General features: G+C 55.1%; 2 protein-coding genes across 11 annotated transcripts; both read right to left on the bottom strand.

Moving 5' to 3' along the window:
- Positions 1–1,916: 1,916 nt before the first annotated feature.
- Positions 1,917–5,852, bottom strand: Ndufs8 (NADH:ubiquinone oxidoreductase core subunit S8). 4 transcript variants are annotated; one of them, XM_052194007.1, is made up of 7 exons: positions 5,739–5,852; positions 4,831–4,888; positions 4,708–4,758; positions 4,175–4,273; positions 3,920–4,092; positions 2,200–2,328; positions 1,917–2,122 (listed from the first exon to the last, which is right to left on the bottom strand). In XM_052194007.1, the coding sequence occupies exons 2-7, from the start codon at positions 4,886–4,888 to the stop codon at positions 1,991–1,993; spliced, it is 642 nt and encodes a 213-aa protein (XP_052049967.1). In that variant the 5' UTR covers positions 5,739–5,852; the 3' UTR covers positions 1,917–1,990. The 4 variants fall into 4 exon arrangements, with proteins under 4 accessions (XP_052049967.1, XP_052049987.1, XP_052049977.1 ...); XM_052194027.1 differs by lacking the exon at positions 5,739–5,852 and adding an exon at positions 5,712–5,736; XM_052194017.1 differs by lacking the exon at positions 5,739–5,852 and adding an exon at positions 5,496–5,671.
- Positions 5,853–6,549: 697 nt separating this feature from the next.
- On the bottom strand, positions 6,550–21,934 carry Aldh3b1 (aldehyde dehydrogenase 3 family member B1). Of its 7 annotated transcripts, none has more exons than XM_052193950.1 (11): positions 20,798–20,883; positions 17,907–17,997; positions 16,585–16,858; positions 14,749–14,859; positions 14,525–14,645; positions 14,233–14,318; positions 13,867–13,948; positions 11,253–11,639; positions 10,695–10,861; positions 8,293–8,392; positions 6,550–7,160 (listed from the first exon to the last, which is right to left on the bottom strand). In XM_052193950.1, the coding sequence occupies exons 3-11, from the start codon at positions 16,744–16,746 to the stop codon at positions 6,970–6,972; spliced, it is 1,407 nt and encodes a 468-aa protein (XP_052049910.1). In that variant the 5' UTR covers positions 16,747–16,858; positions 17,907–17,997; positions 20,798–20,883; the 3' UTR covers positions 6,550–6,969. The 7 variants fall into 7 exon arrangements, with proteins under 7 accessions (XP_052049910.1, XP_052049954.1, XP_052049919.1 ...); XM_052193994.1 differs by having other exon boundaries at positions 16,585–16,747; XM_052193959.1 differs by lacking the exons at positions 17,907–17,997; positions 20,798–20,883 and adding an exon at positions 21,806–21,934.
- Between the last annotated feature and the right edge of the window lie 786 nt (positions 21,935–22,720).

Raw genomic sequence — 22,720 nt, 5'->3', positions numbered from 1 at the left:
CCGCCCCCGCTGAGTTCGGGCGCGGGGTGGGGGTGGGGGTGGGGGTGAGGGCGGTGTCTGAAATGGTTCTGGACGAGCCCGAATCGTTTAATCCCGGGAGTTGGGAGATAAACGACACCCAGGGTACCAGGTAGGACCTTAAAGATAGGTCACCTTCATCTCCCTAATGGGTCCTGGTACTTACAAGCTGCTTTGCTGTTGTGCAAGATCTGCTGCTACCCAACCTCACCCAGCTCAGGCTATGCTGGGTAAGGGTGGCCCCACTCTTTGGGTCCTTCTCCACTGGAAGCAGGGTGTTGGTTGGGCCAGTCTCTGCTGAGGAACTTGCAGGAGCCCGGAGACTCTCCAGAAGTGCCTCAACTTCCTTCCTAGCCCTTGAGGTCTGGAAACTGGGATTCAGGACCATTCCGCTGCCTGCACTTTGTACAGGCTGGACTGTACCCACTGGGGACCAGAGGGACAAGGGGCCTCTCAGCTCTGGTGATCCTTGGACCCCATTCAGTAAACAAGAGCCCTAGTGTGTGTGTGGAATGTAGAATAAGGCCTAGGGCAGCCTGGAAACTGAGTCAGTGTGGGTAGTATCCTCAGAAAACAGGAATGGCACAGGGCTGATTTGACTTGGTGTGAGGACCCTCACACAAGCACACCAGGGGGCACAGGCCAGTGTCTTAACTGTGGGGGCACAGACAGGGCCATACAGTTGCGGTTGCTGAGGTAGAGGTGTGCATGAGAATATGAGAACCAAGCCAGCAGCACCCCACTCCCCCTCCCCCCCCCCGTGTGTGTGTGTGTGTGTGTGTGTGTGTGTGTGTGTGTGTGTTGCACATTCACGGAACATCCACTCAGGAGGAGTCAGGGGTGCACAGCTTGGCTGGGGCTGCAAACTGAGAAGCTAGGGCCACAGGGCAGCCTGAGGAGGGAACTTAGTGGGCAAAGGGGATGTAGCAAGAGGCAAGGCCAGCTCAGAGGCAGCAGGACCTATGTCATTCCCTTGTGACTGTCACCCCCTAGCAGGCTTCCTGTTCCTCAAAGGACACTCCGACCCTGGGGGCACTGGGTGTGAGTGTGTGCGGCTACACTCCCCGTGCAAGCAACATGGACGCCAAGGTTGACAGCAGGATGTCTTTCCTCAGTTGTCCACCGGCTCACTCATTTTTTGAGACAGTCTCTCCCTGAACCTGAACCTTGTCATTTTGATTAAGTTTGGCTAGCCAGTGACTCTGGGATCCACCTGACTCCATCCCTCAGCAGCAGGTGACAGACGTGTGGCCGCAATGAGCTTTTATGTGCAATCTCAAGATAAGAATTCTCTACTCGGCTGGGTGGTGGTGGCGGCAGCAGCACACGCCTGTAATCCCAGCACTCTGGAAGGTAGAGGCAGGCAGATTTCTGAGTTCAAGGCCAGCCTGGTCTACAGAGTGAGTTCCAGGACAGCCAGGGCTACACAGAGAAACCCTGTCTCCAAAAAACCAAATCCAAAAAAAAAAAGAATTCTCTACTCGGCTCCCAACCCAGCCTCCTCCTGAGCCTCTTGATGGACTCTAGCCAAAGACTGGAAAGGATCTAGGTCCAAACAACTGTAGTGATGGACGCCTGAGAAGACGGAAGACTGGGCCTCACCTCTCAGACGCCCAACACGCCCCCGGTGACCTGCACTGCCAGGCTGTGGGAAGAAGTCCAGATGTGTGACATGGCTCTGGGTACTGTTGCCAACCACAAAGAGGCCTGGTAAGCCTGAGAAGCGGAGAGGACGGCTGGGCTCTGCCTTTGCTAGATTTTGTGGGCAGGTGAGCCGCTGGAACCCCGAGGTAACCATGAGGCAGGCCAAGTACACCGGGTCTGGGCAGAGCAGCCCGGAGCCCCTGGCCATGTGAGGTAGATTCCACCCTGGAATGGAACGACTCGACAGGCAGCTGTTCGATCATAGTTTCTTTATGGGCTATAGGAGCCACAAGGCTGAGCCAGGTGGCCAGGGTCAGCAGTGGCCTGGTCACCGGTACAGATAGTCAGCCTGGATGTTGGCTGCGATCTCGGCCTCCCACTTGTCACCGTTGTTGAGTAGCTTCTCCTTATTGTACAGCAACTCCTCGTGCGTCTCGGTAGAGAACTCAAAGTTGGGGCCCTGTGAGAAGGAGGACAGTCAGCAGGCAGACCCTTCCCAGGAGCCTCTGGGCCAGCCACTTCACCCAGCCCACGCACCTCCACAATGGCATCAACTGGGCAGGCTTCCTGGCAGAACCCACAATAGATACACTTGGTCATGTCAATGTCGTAGCGCGTCGTCCGGCGGCTGCCATCGGCTCGTGGCTCAGCCTCAATGGTGATGGCCTGAGGGAGTGGCACAGGTCACTGTCACACTGGCAGAGCCCTCCTGGCCCTGGGTCTGCCCATCACGGCTCAATCTGACCCCTGCAGGTCTGCATGGATGCCTTATTTCCTCAGCCCTCCAAACCCACTCACGGGCCCCAACAGTCTCTGCCAGGTGACCCTCCTGTCCCACAAGGAAAAGGTGTGGCCCTAAGAGGTCCCCTGGACTGTAAGTACCCAGTGACTGTCATGTTGAGCAACTTTTCTCACAATCCCCATTTGTTGGAGAAACTTAAGACTCAAGAGAGACTGAAGGATTTCCTTAATTCACATAGTAATGAGGGACACAGACTAAATTTGAAGGTATATCCTTAACTATCAGTTTCTGGGGGACAGCTGTATGCCAGCCAAGGGTAAGAAGGGACAGCCTGGGAACTACAGGCTAGGAGGACCTTTAAGGAACTTAATACTCCCTAGTGGCAAGTTCACTACTCACAGTAGAGCCTCAAGAGGCACACATCTTTCTTTCTTTTGAGACAGAGTTTCTCTGTGTAGCCCTGGCTGTCCTGGAGCTCTGCAGTCCAGGTTGGCCTGGATTAAAGGGACCACCACTTCCAGCAAAGGCATAGATATAATTGTGGGAATAAAACCTCTCCTGGCGCCAGGCAGTGGTGGCGCACGCCTGTAATCCCAGCACTTGAGAGGCAGAGGCAGGCTGATTTCTGAGTTTAAGGCTAGCCTGGTCTACAGAGTGAGTTCCAGGACAGCCAGGGCTACACAGAGAAACCCAGTCCCAAAAAACCAAAAAAACAAACAAACAAACAAACAAAAATCTCTCCTGGCTCCTCTTGCAGTTACGGGGAGGATACGAGGAAGGAGCCTAGCTGTGGGTGCAGAGTACACACTACCGAGGAGCCAGGCCAGGTACCACTGAGCTGCTGGGGCACAGCTAGGAGCTGGAGTTAAGCATGGCAGGCCAGGTAGTGACACGGGCAGGCCTTACGGCTACAGCTGCTGGAGCGCCCGCTAGGCACAACAAAGCCATCACTGCATCTTCCTGTTTCCACAAACAGTCCCAGCCTCGGGCATTCTGTGTAGCGCCCACCAGCACAATTGAAAGCCAGGCTCTGAGGAGCAGCTGCTCCTGTTGCATCATCTCCTCGGGCTCGAACCCAGAATGGCTACACAGACAGGACTCCTGAAACCACGCCATGACCCCTAACCCGAATGTCACATGATGATCGACTCCTAGGGTGGGATATGAATATGCCACGAGGCCTGCTTGGGGTGGAGCCTGCCCCCAGCTGGCTTCTTGACTCAGCACTTGGACATCAAGGCCTCACTGACCCACACACAGGGTCAGGGCTAGCTAGGTCAAGTGACAAAAGGACAACGTCAGGTGTCTGTGGCAGTGCATGCTTTTATCTTAGTACTCCAGAGGCAGAGGCAGACAGGTCTGTGAGCTCAAGGCCAGCCTAGTCTACACAATGAGCTCCAGCTGGTGCTACATAGTGAGACTCTGTCTCAAAAGAGAAAAAGAAGGGACTTTCCTGGGTGGGTGTGTCAGCATGTGGGTCAGATTTAGGGCCTAGTAGTTAGAAGGCAGACTCACCTGTGCAGGACAGATGGCCTCACAGAGCTTGCAGGCGATGCAACGCTCCTCCCCGGATGGGTAGCGGCGCAGTGCATGCTCCCCACGGAAGCGCGGACTCAGTGGGCCCTTCTCAAAGGGGTAGTTGATGGTGGCAGGCTCCCGAAAGAGGTAACTCAGGGTCATGCCCAGTCCTGTGAGTAGCACAGAGTGGTAAGGGGATGCTTTCCTCTCCAGCCGTTCACGCCTGACTCTCCCCTCCCCACTGGCACCCACCTCGGAAGAGCTCTGTCCACATCAGAATCCGAGCTGCACTGTCGGTCGCGGACTTCAAGTCCATCTCAGACTCCTGGTCCTTCTTCATATTCACATACTCTGCAAGAGGTCAGGGCAGGAGGTTAACAAAGGCTGGCTCTGGAAGATGAGGCCCACCTCTCACCCTGGGGGCAGCAGGTGGGTTCTTAGAGGGCGCCCAGGAAAATCGGCCTGCAGCCCTGGGGAGCCCTGGTGCTTCTGCTGCCCAGCTAACTCAAAGCACACCTAGGTAAAGCTTTTCAAGTTCAGGAAGTAAGGGTCCTGGGTCCTCCTAGTGGGTCCCGATAAGGGGACCAGGACCTAGCAGCTCCTTGCGATCACATGCCTCCCTCCTGATGCCACCACAGTGACTCTGAGTCACATTCTCTCTTGATAGCCACCTTCCTTTTCAGAGCGGAAACTAGAGCTCACTGAGGGTCCCTAGCAAAGCAACTTCCTTGGCCTCGGGTGGATCGACGACCAGAAAAGCTCAAGTCAGGAGACCTGGTACTCACTGTACGTTGCTGCCACTGCACTGCTATGAAGGCTTCGGCCATTAAGATGCCCTGCAAACAGAGAGTTGATTTCATACCAGACAGCTCGGTCACCCCAACCCCAGGGAAGGCCTCCAGTCCTACCTGTGCGCATGGCCTGGGCCAGCGCCCGTGTCAGCATGGATGAGCTCAGGCGATACATCTGGAACACGCAGAAGGTAAGGGAAGGGTCTAAAACTGCCCTATTCACACACCATCAGTCACGAGCAGCACCCCTAACCCTCAGTCTAACCACACTCTGCTGACTCACAGTTCCCGGGCACCCTGAGTTCCTTCTATGCCTGCAGCTCCTAAATAACTTATTTAATCCATTTCCCCCTGCTCACTCCTCATCCTCCGTTCACACCAAAACTGCCTGACCACCACCAGTGTAACTCTGAGCCAGGCTTCATGTCAAATGTCACAGACCCTGTCATTCTGTCATGTTAAGTGATTGCTCCCAAATTACCCAATGTCATTGGAACCAGGACAGGAATCCAGGGGATACCTGCAGAAAACCCTTAAAGGTTTAAATAATCATCAGGGTCAAGTTCCTCTCCCCAGCCTGCGGTGTGACCTTGGGCAAATGATGTCCCCTGGCCTCAGTTTCTGGCCTGTGATGTAGGAAGTGGGGTCCCGAAAATTAGGGACGTATAAAACCAAGGGGATGTTGCCTGGCACATCACCAACGCTCTAGCGTCCTCTTGTGACCTTTGACCTGTAGCGGGAACGCCAATTCTTGACCCAGGCAATCCTGGATCCCAACCTACCACTTTCTCTCAGACCTTCCCCTTGACCTCTGACCCTATGAACGCAGAAGGCGGCCGGCGAGGCAGCGCATGCGCCTGAGGGTGCGAGCTTCCCGGCCCGCACCTCGGGAAGGACACACAAGCGGCGGGTCCCGAGTCAACCCGCTAGATCCCAGACTTCACGAGGTCAGCGGTGACACACCATTCAACCCTGTCGTTGCGTCACCCAGACCCTACCTTCACCGCCTTGCCCTGGACACCCACCTTTAAGTGCGGCGGCTCCTTCCCTGGCCCAGTACGGGTCAACCGGAAGCCGGAGCCTAAGATCAGGCTGCTGCCATTGGGCGAGCTTCTCACGCCTTTTTCCAGTGCCCTTTCCTTCTTTTGTCTGATTGGCCTGTGGTGCTGCAGGAGGCGGGCCCGGGGCTATATTTTTCTCTAATTGGCTGATGGGAGCAGGAGCCTGAAGTTTTGTAGGGCGCTGCCATATTGTATCGAGAGGTTAATACGCCTGACTTCCGACATGCTGAAGGCGGGACTTCCTGAGCTCGGTTTGGGTTCCCGGTACAGCCCGGGAGGGGGCTCATTTGAATACTGGAAACATGGCGACAGCTCGTAAGCGCTTTAACCACTCGGCTTCTTCTGGTCCTTGTTACGGCCGCGGGTAGCAGGATTTTCGTCAAGTCAGCCCCCGGGACTAGGGAACTATGAGGCAATCTGCATGCTTTGAATGGAGTGATCAGGAAAGGCTTCCTTTAGGAAGTAGTGTCTAAGCTGGCGGTGATGAATCTTGCTGGCTAGGAAGGACATATTGATTTGGTCAAAAACCAGGCCGTGTGTAGAGACAGGATGTCAAAAATTTGGGTTTTAGCAGATGAGTGGCTGGAAGCGCCATCCCATGGAGCATGGAGTTCAGACGGGTGGAATGTTTCACCGCTGAGTAGAATAGGGAGGAGTCAGCGTGGGACAAGATGGGGATATCGGGTGAGGTGAGGGGTGTGTAGCTGGGGGAGAGGATCTTAGTCTTACCATAGAGGCGGCACCTCCACTCCAAAAAAGACAAGACACCTGTAGCTTGGAGTCAGCCCTCCTAATTTAATACTTCCAGCGAGCATAGGCTGTTTTGTTATCTCCATCGTGCAGATAGAAAACTGAGGTTCAGAAGACCCAGACATGCCTGGTCACAGAGTATGACCTGTGCCAAATCTCAGTGTTGCTCTATTGCAACACTATCCGCAAGAAGGTGGGTAGTTCAGAAGTGCCCTGTTTTCGCGAAGATTCTACGGCTAGCACTGGAGGGGACAGGCAGGTCACTGCATCCCCTCCTACATTCTTGTCCTCAGGCTCTCATTCAAAAGTCCCAAAGGGGAGCCCCAAGATGAGGAGGGCTGCACCGGAAGGGCTGAGCAAACTCGGGGCTCAGTGGCCTGGGCCCTGGCAGGCCCCTTCCTCGGCAGCTGTGCCCCAGCCAAGCGCCTGCGCACCTACACCTTGCTTACAGCAGAGTGCAGCTGCAGCACCTCTCCTCCATGGCCACCAGCAGCACCCTGAGGTTGCGACTGGAGTAGGGCGGGTAGCGCAGGTCATTGATTTTCTCCATTCCGGGGCTGCGCAGCAGACAGGCTCGCTGGTTGGAAAAGGTGTCAAAGGAGAATTTGCCGTGGTACCTGCCCATCCCGCTGGTCCCTGTGGGCAGCACAGAACACGGGTCTTTAGGTCTTTAAGAGCCAACTGAGGGGACATCACATAGAGTTGGCTTTGACAGGTAGGCTCTCTGAGCCTGTTTCTCTGTCTGTTCCGTGGGCATCGCAAGGCATGGATGAGCACTGAGCTTGCCCCAGCCAGTTTACTGGGTGTCCCGAGAGACAGGCACACTGAGGCCGTGGGCATGAATTTTGGAGCCAGGCTGCCCAGTGTTGAATCCCAGCCCTGTACTGAACACGGATGTCACTCTGGGCAAGCAACTGCCTCGGGCTCTCCGTGAGAGTGGCATCTTTCTAGGTTTGTGGCAGACATCTTCAAACCTGCGTAGCTCTTACTGTTTAGGAAGGGCCAGAAAGTCCGGGGGACATGGCTGGATGGAGCTGGCTTGTTACAGTGAGCGAAGCCAGAGGAGTGTGGAGTCAGCCAGCTAGAGCGGGCGGGCGGGGAAGGTGGGGGAACATGGGAGGGTCAGGTTCAGTAGCTGCCACAGCAGGCTAAGCAGAGAACGGGAGCAGGACTTCCAGGTCAGGCAGTGCTGTCGCTCGGTCTGATATTGACCAGGTGGAAGGACCAAGACATTTCCAATGAGGAAGTCAGCCTACAGGAGAAGTGCTGCTCCGGTCACATGCCTGTGGGCTTGCTGGGACACAGCTATGAGGTTTGAAGTTGTGTGGGGGATGGGGCATCACTAAATCCCTGGTCTCTGGAAACAGAGGTACCCAGAACTGGGTTTGCAGGGACTTGGGAAGGCTGAAAGAGCAACATTTGGCCCTGCCAGGACTATGTGGGGATGGGTGGCCAAAGTCTGAGGGAGCGACAAAGACTCAGTGGGTGGAAGCAACTGGTGTGTTTTTATAAACCCACCAAAATGATCTCCCCATGGCTTCTCACCCACATGTTTAGTGCAAGCATATCTGGAAAGTTTCACCACAGACTGTAGGGAGGCGGGAGAGAGGCAGGCTAGATGGACACTGTCAGTGGAGAGGGCCTTCTGCTCCCGCCCACTGTGCTGGGCACTGAGAGTGGGGTGCATCTTCTACAGTTATGTGGTCAGGGAGCAGGATGGGGGTGCAGGGAGGGTCAGCCCAGGAGGCAGAGCTCTGCTGCTACCTACCCACTCCTCCAAAAGGAAGGCTGGACAGGGTCATGTGCATGAAGCCGTCGTTCCCGCAGAAGCCCCCGCTGCTGGTCCGGGCCAACACCTGTTTGATGACCTGGGAGAGAAAAGATACCAAGCACTCCTGGATGGACCTTGTTTCAGTGAGGGCCTGAGGTCCTAGGGGGGTCTGGGGGGACAGACTCCTGGACAGACGTGGAGAACATGTTCCCTGTGTGCTGCCTGTGAGCGGCCCTGGCAGGGTGTTGGGACACAAGCCCAAGAGTGAGTCAGGGGACCTGGATCATCTCAGGCAGAGTCGGGACACAGTGAGGGGTCAAGTCATGGAGGTTTCCAGGGAGGGGGATGCGGTAGCTACTGAGTCTTCTATAAATGAGACAGCTATTCCAGAGAGGAGGAGAAGCAAGGGGAGGGAGCTGTGGGTGAGTTTGGGTCGCCTAAGGTCAGGTTTGGGCTTAGCAGCCTGAGCACAGTCTGCAGGTCCCGCAAATGCTGAAGGGAAAGGACGTGGGGTTTGCCCTGCTTAATGCCCTCTGATGACAGCTCTGGGTTGGACTCTGTCTGGTGAAGTGGATCCTATCAGGTTCAGCATTGCCTCAGCCTGAGGATGCCCAGAGCAACAGTCACATCAGAGGGAGAGCAGGCTGGAGGACGGCCTGGTCACAGACCAGTGCTGGGTTCAGGAGACTCTAAGGGGAGTTGACCCTCTCTGCCAAAAGTGCTGTGTTGTGTTTTCTAGAGGTTCCACAGAGGAATGGCTGAGTTCAAAGGTGAGTCTGAGATGGTCACAGCAGAGACTTTCATGTAGAACAAGGGAGGAAGTGGCCACAGGGCGGAGCCAGGACAGACTGGAGGCTTGCGTAGTCAGACACAGTGTTGGCTACGGAGGGTGCGTGCCTGTAATTACACCAGTGCAGGTGCAAGGGTCAGGAGTTCAAGGTAATCCTTAGCTACGTAGTGAGTTGAAGGCTAGCCTGAGCTATTTGAAACCCCCACCTCATTAAAAGGGCTGCTGAGATGACTCAGTGTGTAAAGACTTGCTGCCAAGCCTGACGATCTGACTTGATCCCCCAAACATACGCGGTAGAAGGAGAGAGCTGGCTTCCAAGTTGTCCTTTGTCCACCACACAATAAATAAATGTAAAAGAAAAAATTGTTTTTACACCCAGGGCTAATGATGTGTTTCAGTGGGTAAAGCACATGCCACCAAGCCGGTGACCTAAGATTGATGCCAGGATCCACAAGGTAGAAGCAGAGAGTGGACTCCTGCGATTCCTGCGAGCTGTCTTCCAACCTCTGCATGCGCACACAAATATATGCAAATGCAATAAAAATGCTAAGCTGAGAGCCCAGGCAAGAGGCTGTTCTAACTGAATGAATGGCTCAGGAGACAAACGGTTCCCCTGGGCTCCAGACCACGTCTGCAGTAACATGGTAGCTGTCCCCTCCATAGAGAGAGCTCGACTCGTTTCCACTCCCTTCAGGACCAGCCTGGAGCTTGCTCAGGTGCTTCAGGCAGGACAGGACAGCTCTCAGCAGAGCCGCGACCTTTAGCTTCCTAGATATGGATGGCTCTGTGATACTCCAGAGCCATTGTCTAGAAACCCCATTCCCTGATACTGAGTCGTGAGAAACCAGGAAACTGGGGATACGTCCATGCAGCACAGGATCCGGAGCACCCGAGGCCCAGATGGAGGAGAGGCAGTGGCGGCGATGCCCGGGGACTGTGCCAAGGTCCTGCATGCGGAACTGCTTGTGGGGTACACGGGGAGTCTACTGCCTTTGTGGCTTTTTGTATACTTAAGGTTTTGTATAAATAAAGTGTATTTTATTTTAAGAATGGTGACAGCTGGGTATGTAACTGATGTGGCAGGGTCTTCTTGTTTTGTTTTTAATTTTATTACATTTCATCGTGTGTTTATGAGTGTGAAAGACAGACTAGTGAGACACTAGTCACAGCTCATGTGAAGATCTTTTGGGAGAAAAACTGTGGGAATCTGTCTCACACAGGATTCTTGGAGATTGAACTTCAGTCACCGGGTTTTGTGACATCTCTGCTGGTTCAACTATGTCACATATCCCATTATTTGGTAGATTTGTTGTTTGTTTTTAATCTTTAAGATGTATTTATTTCATGTTTATATTTTGCCTGTTTGTATGTATGATAACCATGTATGTGCTTGGGCTACATAAGACCTCATCTCAAAAAAATTGCTTGTCCAGGTGTGATGGCATCCAGGATAGTTTGCCCTGGGGAAGATTTGACTTTTGAGAGGGAGGGCAGGGAGAAAGTCAGGGCGGGGGGTGCGGGTACCATGCCTAAAGGCCTGTGACTACCCAGGGGGCCTGTGCCCCTTGTTGCCCTCCTCCCACAGCCCACTTCTGGCACTTCACCCCACCTGGTTTCTCTTAGAGAAGGCATACAGCGCCAGGGGCTTCTCCCGCCGCTTGATGAACTCAATGGCCTCATCCAGGCTCCTCACAGTCACCAGGGGCAGGATGGGCCCAAAGATCTCCTCCTGCATCACGGGCTCTGTCTCCTGCACATCCACTAACACCGTAGGGGCTGCAATGCAAGAGGCAACCCAGCCTCACCCATAGGCAAGACCGTGTCCAGAAAGAGGGGTTCCCATCAGGTCAGGGCCTGCGTACAGGTAATCCAGGGTCTGACGTCCTAGGACCTCAGGCTTGGGGTCTGGAGTCTCACAGAACAACAAAAGCTTGAACAGAAGTTTAAGCCACACTCTGAACCTCTAGAGTGAGGTCACAGCTCACTGGGTCCTGGGCTTTTTTGAGGACCCACATTGAGAGGGGCGCTGTGGCATTGGGTACCTAGAGCTCTGTGCTCAGGCCAGCTTCCAGAGGTATGGAGAGGATGCAGACATGGGCTGAGACCTGCACCAGCATGGGCTCCTCTGACTTAGGAAGGTCTTAGCCCAGGTTAGAGGGAGACTCACCAATGTAGCGCTCTCCCTCGTCACTCTGGCCCCCGATGGCCACACGGCCGCAGCCCAGCAGTCCCTGGAGCCGCTTGAAATGCTTCTGGTTGATGATTCTGCCCAGGTTGGGGGAGGTCTGTGGGTTGTCTCCATAGAAACGTGTGATGGCATTCTGCAGGGCGGGCACCAACCGCTCCTGCATCTCCTGGCTACACAGGACATAGTCGGGGGCCACGCAGGTCTGGCCCGCGTTGAAGTAGCGGAACCAGGCCACACGGTTGGCCACTATCTGGGGGTCGCAGGTGTCATCCACATAGCAGGGGTTCTTACCCCCCAGCTCCAGGGTGATGGGGGTCAGGTGTTTGGCAGCAGCAGCCATGACGATCTTGCCAACCCGAGGACTCCCTGAGAACATGGAAAGGCCAAGAGTGGCTCCCGAGTCAATTGGCTACATGTCTGCCTCAGCTGGGTCCCCACACTGGGCCTCCAAAGGAGTTTCTTCCGCACTCCCAGCAGTGAGTTGGACTCCATGACTCCCTTCTAGGTGAAGCCTGTCTGCTTCTGCCTGAATCTGCTTCTATCCCTGGCCCACCCTGAAGTTTACTCTCCAGCCTGTCACAGGACTAAACCACCTTTCCATCTTCTGAAGCCTCTGACATCTTTTACCTTGTCCTCTAAGGCCAGAGCCGGTTTAGCCTGACAGTTGCTCAGGCCTCTCTCCTCTTGGTCTCGTATCCTCTGTCTTCCCTGACTTTCTGCTCTACAGGCTGCCCCCCCCCCCCCCAGTCCTTCCATCCTTCCCTCACCCCCTCATCCTCCAGCCTGTCCAGCCCTTCCCCGCCAGACCATAGTTCCCCCATTCCTTGTTTACTCTCCGCTCTCCTCAGTTCACACCCCACAGAGGCACTCTGGGGACAGAAACACTTGCCTGTAATCTCTGTGCTCAGGAAGCTGAGGCAGAAGATTACTTTAAGTTCAGTGCCCGTCCGGGCTACAGTGTGATCCTCTCTCAGACAGTGGCTGAGCCAGCTGTGGAGGTGCACTCCTGTGACCCCTGCGCCCAGAGGGAAGAGTACCCGGACTACATGGTCACCCTCAGCTATGTAGTGATTTGAGGCCAGCCGGGGATACGTAAGGACTTGTTTGGAAAAAATAAATAAGCCAAACCCAAACAAGGGCAGCAGTCCCGTCTCGGCCAGGAGTCGGGCTCGGCACAGAGCAGCTGCTTGGCATGGAGGAAGTTTTGAGTTTGACTCCCAGCAGCTCAAACAAGACAAAAGACTCCAGGACAGACAGCCTCGGACTTGACCTGCAGCCTACAGTACTCAACAGAGACGCCCTGCCTGAGGGAGAAAGGGCTTCGATGAACACATCCTGAGGACTGTATGCTGGATAAAACCCTTTTTACTTCTAGGCAGACCTTGGTTTTGGATAGTCTTAGGGTTTGGGGTTTTTTTGTTTTGTTGTTTGTTTGTTTGTTTGTTTGTTTTTTCGAGACAGGGTTTCTCTGCGTAGCTCTGGCTATCCTGGAACTTACTCTGTAGACCAGACTGGAACTTACTCTGTAGACCAGGCTGGCCTCAAACTCAGAAATCCGCCTGCCTCTGCCTCCCAAGTACTAGGATTAAAGACGTGTGCCACCACCGCCTGTCTTAGTCTTAGGTTTACAGATGAGCAAACTGACTGAATTAGCCACGGGACCTTGCATCGAGATCCCAGTATGGTTTGTTAGGGCCTGGCTTGGAAACTGGCCTTGGGCTTTGCCTTGCCTCTGCACTGGTCCTGGGGTCCCAAACCTAAGGGCCACTAGGGCTGAGGGTGTGGAGGTGACTTTAATGACACTCCCTACCTCCTGCCTTGCCTACTTATAAGACTGTACCAGTGGCTTCTCCCCATAGGGAAGACCAATTTGCCTTTGTTCGCACCGCTGTCCCTGTTCCTTGCTGGTCTTTTCCTATGAGGCAAATTCTAGAGAAAATTTCAAGCCCACTTCTTCCCTGGTTCCCTGTGGTTACAATGCAAGCCAGAAACCAGTCAGCTTAGACCTCGGAAGCACTGCCCACTACCTACCTCATCTTTTATATCCTCAAGAAGCTTCATCTTGGTCCCTTGAAGTAGACATCTGGGACCTGGGACAAGCTAGCATAATGGCAGGTGACCTCTGGAAGCTAGTCTCCCTAAGAGCTTCAGAGCAAATCCTATCCTGGCTAACGGGGCATCCCTGGGTCAGACAGTGCTGTCCTTCAGCAGCCTGAGGCAGCCTCTCACCTGTCAAGGTAGAAGGGAGGCCATGGGTGTCTGTCAGGGCCTGGTGCAGTAGAAGCTTGACACAGGCAGGTTTTTTTTTTTTTTTTTTTTTTTTTTTTTTTTTTTTGGTTTTTTTTCGAGTCAGGGTTTCTCTGTGTAGCCCTGGCTGTCCTGGAACTCACTCTGTAGACCAGGCTGACCTTGAATTCAGAAATCTGCCTGCCTCTGCCTCCCAAGTGCTGGGATTACAGGTATGAGCCACCACCGCCCGGTAGGTTTTTGACTAGTGAGGTTGAGGATCGGGAGGTAGCTAGAGTACGTGGATGTACGTGGATTCTGCCCTTCTCTCTAAGGTCATGGAGGCTGGAGCCACCCGGAGCCTTACCTGTGAAGAAGATGTAGTCGAACTTGTGTTCCAGCAGCTGCCCAGTCTCCTGAGGCCCACCCAGCACCACAGCAAAGCAGCTCTAAGGGAATAGGGGAAGGTCCTCAGACTCAGCTTCCAAATCTGCCCTGCTTGGATCCCGCCCACACTGCCTCACCCAGGCTTAGTGAACTTCCCAGGGCCAGGGGTGGCTGAACGCTAGGCCAAGAGAAATTACGATGCTAGGGCCAGCTATGAGACTTCCAGGGACAGGCTCCATGGGCTAGATCCTAGAAGGGAGGCTGCGGGTGAGAGAAGGTGATGGAGCTAAGGCAACTCAGAAGAGCCCTGCTAGCCAAGTATAGGAACTCGACCATCTTTGCTTACCTGGTCCAGATAGCGGGGCAGGACCTCAGCAAAGATCTTTTCAGTGGCCTTGCTGGTCTCTGAGGGCTTGAGTACCACACAATTCCCTGCAGCCAGCACAGAGGGAATGCTGGGGGAGGGCAGCCGTGCAGGGTGTGTGTCCACACCACCCTCAGATGAAAAATTAGCAGTGATGGATAAGGCCACCTGGGAGCAGAGTGCCAGGCCCCCTGTCTTCCCTTTCCGGGTTCCTAGGTAGCCCCAAGCTCTCCAATGAGTAGGGCTATGGGGAGGGAGGTGGAGGTCTCCTCACCTGCAGCAATGGCCCCCACCAGCGGCACGAGTGTCAGGTTCAAGGGGTAATTCCAAGGCACAATGATGAGCACCACACCGAAGGGCTCCTTCCGGATGAAGGCTGAGTCCAGCTGTGTGGCCTGGGCCAGGAGTGAGCAGTGAGGCTCTGTGGAGCCACACTGTGGGAACAAGGACTTCCCAAAGGCCACCTGCCACCCTGCCCCGCCCCCTCCTCCAACTTGCCAGATTCTTGGACACTTTCTCATCCTTCATCCAAGACCGCAGGTTCCTGAGGGCCAGGTCCACCTCAGCCTGACTGATGGCAATCTCAGACACCTCGGACTCGAAGGCTGACTACAGAAAGAAATGAGGGTCAGGGCTGGATGGGGCGGGTATCGCTTCCTTCCTGTAGGTCCTGCATCTCTTTATCTTTTCATTCATTCATTCATTCATTCACCCACTCCTGGGAGCCCTGGGTACCTGGAGGCAGACTATACAGTGGGAAGAGATCCTAGCAGGTACAAAGGCCCTGGAGGCTGGCCAGGGCTTGCTCTGCTTCTGCACAGCACAGGATACAGAGCACAGGGCACAAGGCACGACTCTCCTCATCTTATTTCCTACAGCCCAGGGGGATACAACCGAGGGCCCTGGTAGGAGAAGATGAGGGCGTCGGAGAGGCGGTTGGAGAGCCAGGCAAGGGAAGGCTCTGCGAGAAGCCTGGAGGGCGTCTTTTGCAACCCAACACCACTATGATTCCTAGTAGCTGAGCCTAGTTCCGGCATACACAGCTCATAGCAAGCCTGGCAGCTCCTGAGGACCCTAGGGAGGTTTGGATGGGCTTAGAAATCAGGCTACACCCAGGGGGCACAGTGATCTCAAAAGAGTAGGATACTCCGAATCAGGCTTTTCCTTGGGCCCTGCCTTTTCTGGCGGTTTGTCTCTGGACAAGAAACCGAGTTCTTTGATCCCTCCTCTAAGGCTAACTGGCTGTGACTACACAACAGGAGGTGTGCTAAGGGTGGGATGAGGGCCCAGGCCAGCCACAGCACTGGGCAGATGCGGCCTGGCCTGTTGAGGTGGGGACAGTGAGTAGTCTGACTGGATCAGAGGGAGGCACCCAGTTGAATTTTCTGGGCTGCTGCGTCCTTTGTAAGGTCCAGGTTTCTGGAGTCAGATGAGAAAGCAGAGGTGGAACCTGAGCTGAAGGGGGAAAGGTCGGGTCTCCTGGGTACTGGGTGGGGCTGAGAAGCTGCAGGAGTCAGTCCCAGGAGTCTGGGACTGGGGGTGGGGAGTGTCTCTAAGGTAACCGCAGGGGATATAGGGAAGAAGAACTCCCTGGGGCAATCCCTTGGACAGCCATCTCAGGACTGGGGGGCCCAGTATGGCTGCCTCTGGAATTGGGAGGGAACCATAGAGCCTGCAGGGTACAGAGGGTTTGATGTCTACAGTGCCACGTGAGATCCAAATCACCCAGGGTGTGGCCCACTTCCTCGGGCCTTCTTTTCCTTATCTCTCTGTCTCTCTTACTCCCCCAAGCTCCTCTGGCTTCTGCAGCTCCTCAGTTACAGACATACCAAGCTCTCCTGCCTCAGGACCTTTGCTTAGGCTGCTGAGCCACTTCCTCCAATGTGATGCAGCTCTTTCTTTCTCCTACTTCCTGTCTGTTCTGAGCCACTCCTCCTTTCTTAGAAAAGCCTTCTTTGACCTCCACATATAAATCAGCTTCTTGGGCTGGCCCCCGTTAACACTGGAGTCTGTCCACCTTACATGTTACCAGGCAGCACGCACAGCCTGTCCCCTGCAAAGGTCAGCTTTGTAGACACAAGGACTTTGCTTTGCTCTACCTCTCCAGACCCTAGACGGGTACCAGGACCAAGCATGTGCCAAGTTTTTCACAAGCAGCCGCAGAGCAGATGGGGACAGCGGGAGGGGTTCAGTCTGCTGCGGCTCACAAAAGGAGCTGGGTTTTCAGCTCCTCTGCCTGAAGGGTATGCCTGAGCAGTGCTCCTTATCCCAGCTGTACCACCCCTGCTGATCTGGGGGCACACCCCCCACCCCACTGTCCCTGTTTGACACCACCTTGTGCAGGTCTTGGGCCAGTGCCTCCTGCAGCTGCTGTTTGTTGTCTCGGAGGAAGCGGCCCAGGCCTTGCAGCTGTGCGGCCCGGAACTCAGCTGGCTGTGTCCGCCCTGCCTTGAAGGCCTCTCTCAGCTGCTGAAGCTTGTCTTCAAATGAGTCCATCCTGCAGGCCAGTGCAGTGTGAATAGGCGGCTGGGGTTGGCCTCGCTTTTGTGACTCTTCAGCCCCTGCCTTTCCCGTTGGCTCACGCCTTCCCAGGGCCTCTCTTGGATAACTGCATTGGTGACAAGAGTGGCCAATGATTGAGACTCTGTCCTTATGGGACACTGCCAGACATAAGAGACATGACTCCTTCTTCCAGGTGGACTTATAGGAAGCCACAGGACAGAGTGTGGGTGTGGGGACAGCTGTTCGGCAGCCTTTAAGGCTGGGCTAGTGAGCCAGGGTCCTGCTGCTTCTTCAGTGAAGATTAGCTCTGACCCAAGGCCCTCCTGCTCCAGTGCCCTCCCAGGGCTACTTTCCACGGCCTGGCCTGGCTAGAGTGGACAGGAATGGGCTGCAGTAAGGGATGCCACTGCAGCCACCACAGTTCAGAGGCACCGCACGAGAGGAGCCCGCTGAGAGGCGACAGTGCGGAGACCAGGCTGACCTTAGGCAGAGGAGTTACTAGGCCTTTGTGACGACACTCTTGTGTCTCCTTGGAACAAAGGAAAGAACGGCTAAGGCTTCCCACAGGCCCTCTCGCCCACCTCAGCCATGATGCCAGCTGGAACACCAGAGAAAGTGACAGCTGAGGAGGAGGGTTAGGTGAAGTGACAGTCACCAGCCAGGACTGGCAGCCAGGGAGGGGGCCTGATTCTCCCCTGGGCTCATCGGAGGAGCCCTGTGACAAATACACTCCTAGACTCGGTGCCTAGGGCCGTTAGGGGTCCTTTCTTTCCTCACTTCCTCTCTAATTTCAGCACTCAGTGTAACTGAAGCCTCTTCCTCCAGGAAGCCCACTCCTATGCTGAAGAAATGGCTCAACATTAAGAGCATTTGCTACTCTTCCAAAGGGCCTGAGTTCAATTCCTGGCACCCACATCTATAACTGCAGCATCTGGCCCCTGCATGCACCTGTACTCACACATACATATAATAAAAACAAAAAGTCTTTTCCCCCCCCTTTCCTCCCCTTCCCTTTCTCCTGTCTCTGCTCACTCCAGCCCACAGGTTCTTTGTTTCTTGTGACAGGTGGTTGTGAGCCACCATGTAGTTGCTGGGATTTGAACTCATGACCTTCAGAAGAACAGTCAGTGCTCTTAACCGCTGAGCCAACTCACCAGCATTTGTTGTTTCCAGGAAGCACAGGGAAGGCCAGAGCCCATGAGTCGCCAGCAGAGTTGAGGAGATGCTCTGTGATTAAAGATCTTGCTGTCCAAGCAAGAGAATCAGGGTTCAGGTCTCCAGACCCAGGCAAATGCTAGCGGGCATGTGACCTTCCTATAACTCCAGCCTCAGAACCCAGAGAGAGAACTCCTGGAGCAAGCAGCCTAATGGGACTGCTCATCTTGGCCAGCTCTGGGCTTGAATGAGAGGCCCTGTCTCAAAGTGGGAAGCTATGAAGAAAGGTTCCAACATCATTCTCAGGCCTCCCTACGCACACATGTAAACACATGTGCAACCCCACCCAGTGAACCCACAGACATGTGAACATACAGAATACACATATCCATGAGAAGAGGAAAAATAAAGAAATGACGCCCCAAGCAGTCACTCCCCGCTCGCTGGCATCTCTTCAGAGCCCACAAAAATGTAAGGCATGCCACCAGACACTGTGGGCATGGAGCTCCGTGGGTGAGGTCTGTGCGGAACGTTCTAGAAGTGCTCCTAGCAACACTGATGCCAATTCACCATGGCAGCAGGACACACACCTCTCCTTCAGGACTGCCCGCCTGGCCCTTGATGCCCCCTGGAGGTTGGTCACTGTGGACTAGGGGTGTGTCCACCAGGGGCTTGAGAGCCAAGCTGAACCCCAGGAAGCAGAGGAGTCAAGGCCACCTATCACCTGGGATGAGGAAGCTTGGACTAAGACATCACAGGAGAACCAGGAAGCCATAGTGGACAGACCCGTTGTGGGTTCCTGTGTAGCTCCACTGAGCTGTACCCCCTCCCCGGTTCCCCAGGGATATCCCACCCTGGCTCAGTCAGAAATGATGTCTGTCCTGACTCCTTTAAAACAAGACCAGGGCACAGGGAGGACAGGAGTTAGCATGGCTCCACCCAGCTCCTTCACAAGGAAAAACCTTGGTCCAGCTCCAGATGCTCAGAAGCTGCCTGCTTCAGACTCCCCGTTTCTGGGCATGAGAGCCCTGAAGGTTGGGAGAGAAGCACACAGTCCTTGGGAGGAAGCAACACTTGTGAGTGGCAGATTCAGGACTAGAAAGAAGAGAAGAGTCCAAGGAGTGTGAAGCGCGGATCTCCTGGGTCTCTACCCCTCAGTCCCGCCATTCCTCCTGATCCCTCCATGCTGCTCTGTCCAAGCTCTTGGCTCAGGGCTCAGCTGCTTAGATTCGGAGCTGGTGAGCCCAGGGCGTCCCCTGAGGCTGGGGTGGGAGTTTCCATGTCATTTGTGTTTCCCTAGGGTCTAAGTAGGACCATGGGCCTGGAGAATCCCCCTAAAAGCAGTAATCAGCTGACATGAGTTCAGGGTTATCCTTGACTACATAGAGAGTTTGAGACAAACCTGGGCTACATGAGACTTTGTCTCATTAAACAGGGGCTGCCTACAGAAGGGTGGACCAGCAGGGGCTGTGGATGCCCAGGGCTGCAGGGTGATCCCCAAAACTGGAGAAAATGGAGAACAAGTGAGCACTCAAGGCCACGCCCAACGCCCGGGGCTTAACAGCCATGAGAGTGCTCTGCCCTGTGCTCCTGAGGGTCCAGCTGATGGACTTCCATTCATGACAGCTCTCCTACCTGACTGGGTTCCTACAAAGGAAAGCTCTGCCCACTGTACCATCCTTCCTGCCTCAGTTTCTTCAACTACATAGTCAGGGGCTCAGTGGCCTGGACACAAGTCCCAGCAAGCTCACTTCCTGGCTTCAGGGGCTCAGGCAGGTCTCCCGAGCTCTTTGGCTCTGCTTTTTTGTTGGTAACACGGGTAGGTTCCTGCTGGCACTTGTAGTGCTGCTGCTGCTGCTGGGGAAACTCACGGCAGAGGTTTGGAAAGGCTTGGTCCAGGCACAGCCCCCAGAAGCACTTAGTCATGATGGCGCCAGTGAGGGGCAGATGGTGCCAGAGGGTCTGGGAGAGGAGGACTCTAGGATGAGGACCTCAAGCCAGTGTGAGTTCTGGGCGGCCAAGGGCATCAACCTGAGATGCAGGAGGGTTGGGATCTGGGTGACAGTAGGTTAAGGTGTGGCCTCAGGGAGTAGAGACCTCCGTTGGGACTGCCGGATGTGGGTCACACAGTCAGGCTCAAAGACCCCCCAGGCCCTGAAATCTAAGGGACTCCTGCTTTAATCTCTAGCCTATGTGTGGTTTTGGCCCTGGGTTCCAGGAAGTTGCCAAACCTCTGGGCAGGAACTTCTCCCATCTGTGGGTCCCTGGGGAACTGAGACCAAGACACTCCTGGGCCTGGGAACCGAGCCCACCTGCTCTTCCTAGAGATAAGCTGCCCAGAATATGAAGTCCGTGGAACCACAAGATCCCTCCCCTGGCACGGCGGGGGTGGGGGGTGGGGTTGGGTGGGGGTGGGGTAGGGGGAGCTGCCTCTCTGCCTCTCTTTCACTCTGATTAAGTGTATTGTTGAGGAAGAGTTTTTCCTATGATCCTTGGAGTCTCTCCAACTAGCCAGGCCTGCCTGGTACTAGTGCCTTGGAAACAACTAGCGCCTGAATGGACCTTCAGGGTCAGGGGCCATGTTCTGTCCTGTGGCGGCTATGTCCCTCACCCCCCTCACAGGATGTTGAGTCCCCCAGGAGGGGGGGAAGGGCTAGGGAACCCAGTGCAGACTCAGGCTAGCTGGGCCCTGCACCCCGAGCTTCTCAGCCCTTCCCCTCAGTCTCTTCCTTCCCTTTTCTCCTCAGGCTTCAGGCAGATAGGGCCTGGAAGACACAGGCTGCCTGTGTGTGAAACCGCCAATTGCCAGACAAGACAGGAAGCCTGGTACCCCAGAAGAGCTGGGACAGGTCAATAACAGTTCCACTCCCATCTTCCCGGGATACAATACCTGAGGCTTCACCGAGCTGCACTGCTTCCTGGCTGTCCGGCTCTGCCTGGCACCCTGCCCTTATGCAAGGTCCAACAATGCCTGCCCCTGGGGCGGGGCCGCCCTGGCCTAGTGCCTGACCTTGGCTCCAGGCCAGGTGGGAGCTGCCGGCTGGGATTTTACCACAACATCTATCTCATAGAGGTTTAGAGATAGTCTCTCAGACCGCAGAAAGGGAGGCAGGGCCCAGACAGAGCCAAACAGCAGTTCTGAGTATTGAATGGGGACAGTGGATGGAGGGGAAGGGGGGGGGGGGGCTGAGGTGGGAGGGTTTGCAGCCTAGGAACTGCAGTGTGAAGCGGGGACAAAGAGGCCCGGAATATCAAGAAAGACTGAACACCCCACCTAGCCTTGGCGACTCAGTCTCAGTTTCCCCATCAGTTAAAAGGAGAGGCCAGATCCAGAGTCCAAAAATACCGTCTCAGGACCAGGCTCTGCCGGCTGAAGCGCAGGCCTCTGCCTGCCTGTGGCCCTCCATCTACCTCCAGCTGAAGTCCACTCACAGACTTGTCACCTCCAAACCTCACATTTTACAATGAGAAAGTGGAACCTGTGAAGGAACAGGACTTGGCCACGGAGGATGTGCATGGTAACCTATAACTATAGAGCTGGGGTGTGTCTCTCCCCAAAGACATCCCCTCTGCCTGCCACCCTGTGTTGCTGAGGTGGCCCCTGGGGTCCCGCTTCTCTGCAGGTGCAGAGCTGTGCCTGGCTCTACTCCAGGGACACCTGTGGGAGCCAGCACAAAGGGGGATGCTCTGAGCAGCCGCTGGAGCAGACAGGCTGGTGATTGGATTACATGTGTGTGGGGGAGAGAGAAACATCCTTCGGGTCTCTGCCCTGGGCCACCGGTCAGTCTCTTTCCCCGCAGATGCCCTGGGACGGCCTGGAGGTTGCTGGCCAGGGCCTCTGCGCCGACCTTGCACCTGGGAGATGCTCTTCCCCGCCTCACCCCGCTCCCCAGCCTACCTGGGAGAGCAAGAGAAGCCTTCAGACCCACGCCCCACTGACGGACCCACAGGATTCAGATAGCTGGGATAGGTGTAGAGCTGAGGGGCCACTGAGGGCCTTGTCTTCTGCGTGGGATGGGACGGAGCCCCCAGCCGCCGTTTGTCACGTGGATCAGCATGTGACAGCTCTGCTGTGTTACTGTCTGGAACTGAGCCAGACAGAGGCACAGACACAGCGGCTGTCATGTAAGGCTGAGCTGGAGCTGAGCTTGTAGCTCTCAGCCAGAAACTAGGCCCAGAGAGGGTCAGCCGCTGGTCTAAGGCCACACAGCAATAAGGGGCTCATTTGGCAGAGATCCTAGTAAGTAATAGAGGCATTAGAGGATTCTAAGAGTCTCCTTCCTATCAGGGGGCTGTCGGGGACTTTTCTTAGAGTTCAGGGGGTTAAATTTGTCTCAACTCAGGAACAGCCTCAGATAAGGCCCATGGGAATTCTGAATTTCTAGGACAAGGTAGTATGCCCTGGGATTCAGCCAAATCATTGTTAGCAAGATATAGCACTTAAGAAGAGAGCATCAAATGAAAAAGGGGCTAGATCATACTAGCCTGTGGCCACGTCTGTGGAGGGTTACCTGGGTGTTAACTGGTATGGGAGGACCAGCCCATTGTGGGAGGCACCATACCCTGGGCAGGTTGTCCTAGGCTATATAAGGAAGCGAGCTGAGCCTGGGCCTGTGAGGGAGAGAGCAGGAGGCACCCTCCCTAGTGCGGCCAGTTGACGCTTCTCCCCGACTAGTTTACAGATAAATGAGACCCAGACTATGGTTATTTTATTTGTCTTGGACAATTACTGGAGGGTCACCCCTAATTTACTTTTCTACTGCTGGCCTGGCTACCTCCCCAGTGGTGTACCCCAGATGCTCGCTGGGTCTCC

Source organism: Apodemus sylvaticus, chromosome 1 (genome assembly GCF_947179515.1).
Source record: "Apodemus sylvaticus chromosome 1, mApoSyl1.1, whole genome shotgun sequence".
NCBI classification, from domain to species: domain Eukaryota; kingdom Metazoa; phylum Chordata; class Mammalia; order Rodentia; family Muridae; genus Apodemus; species Apodemus sylvaticus.
Note: the sequence above shows the minus strand (reverse complement) of the source record. Positions and strands in the feature narration are given on the sequence as shown.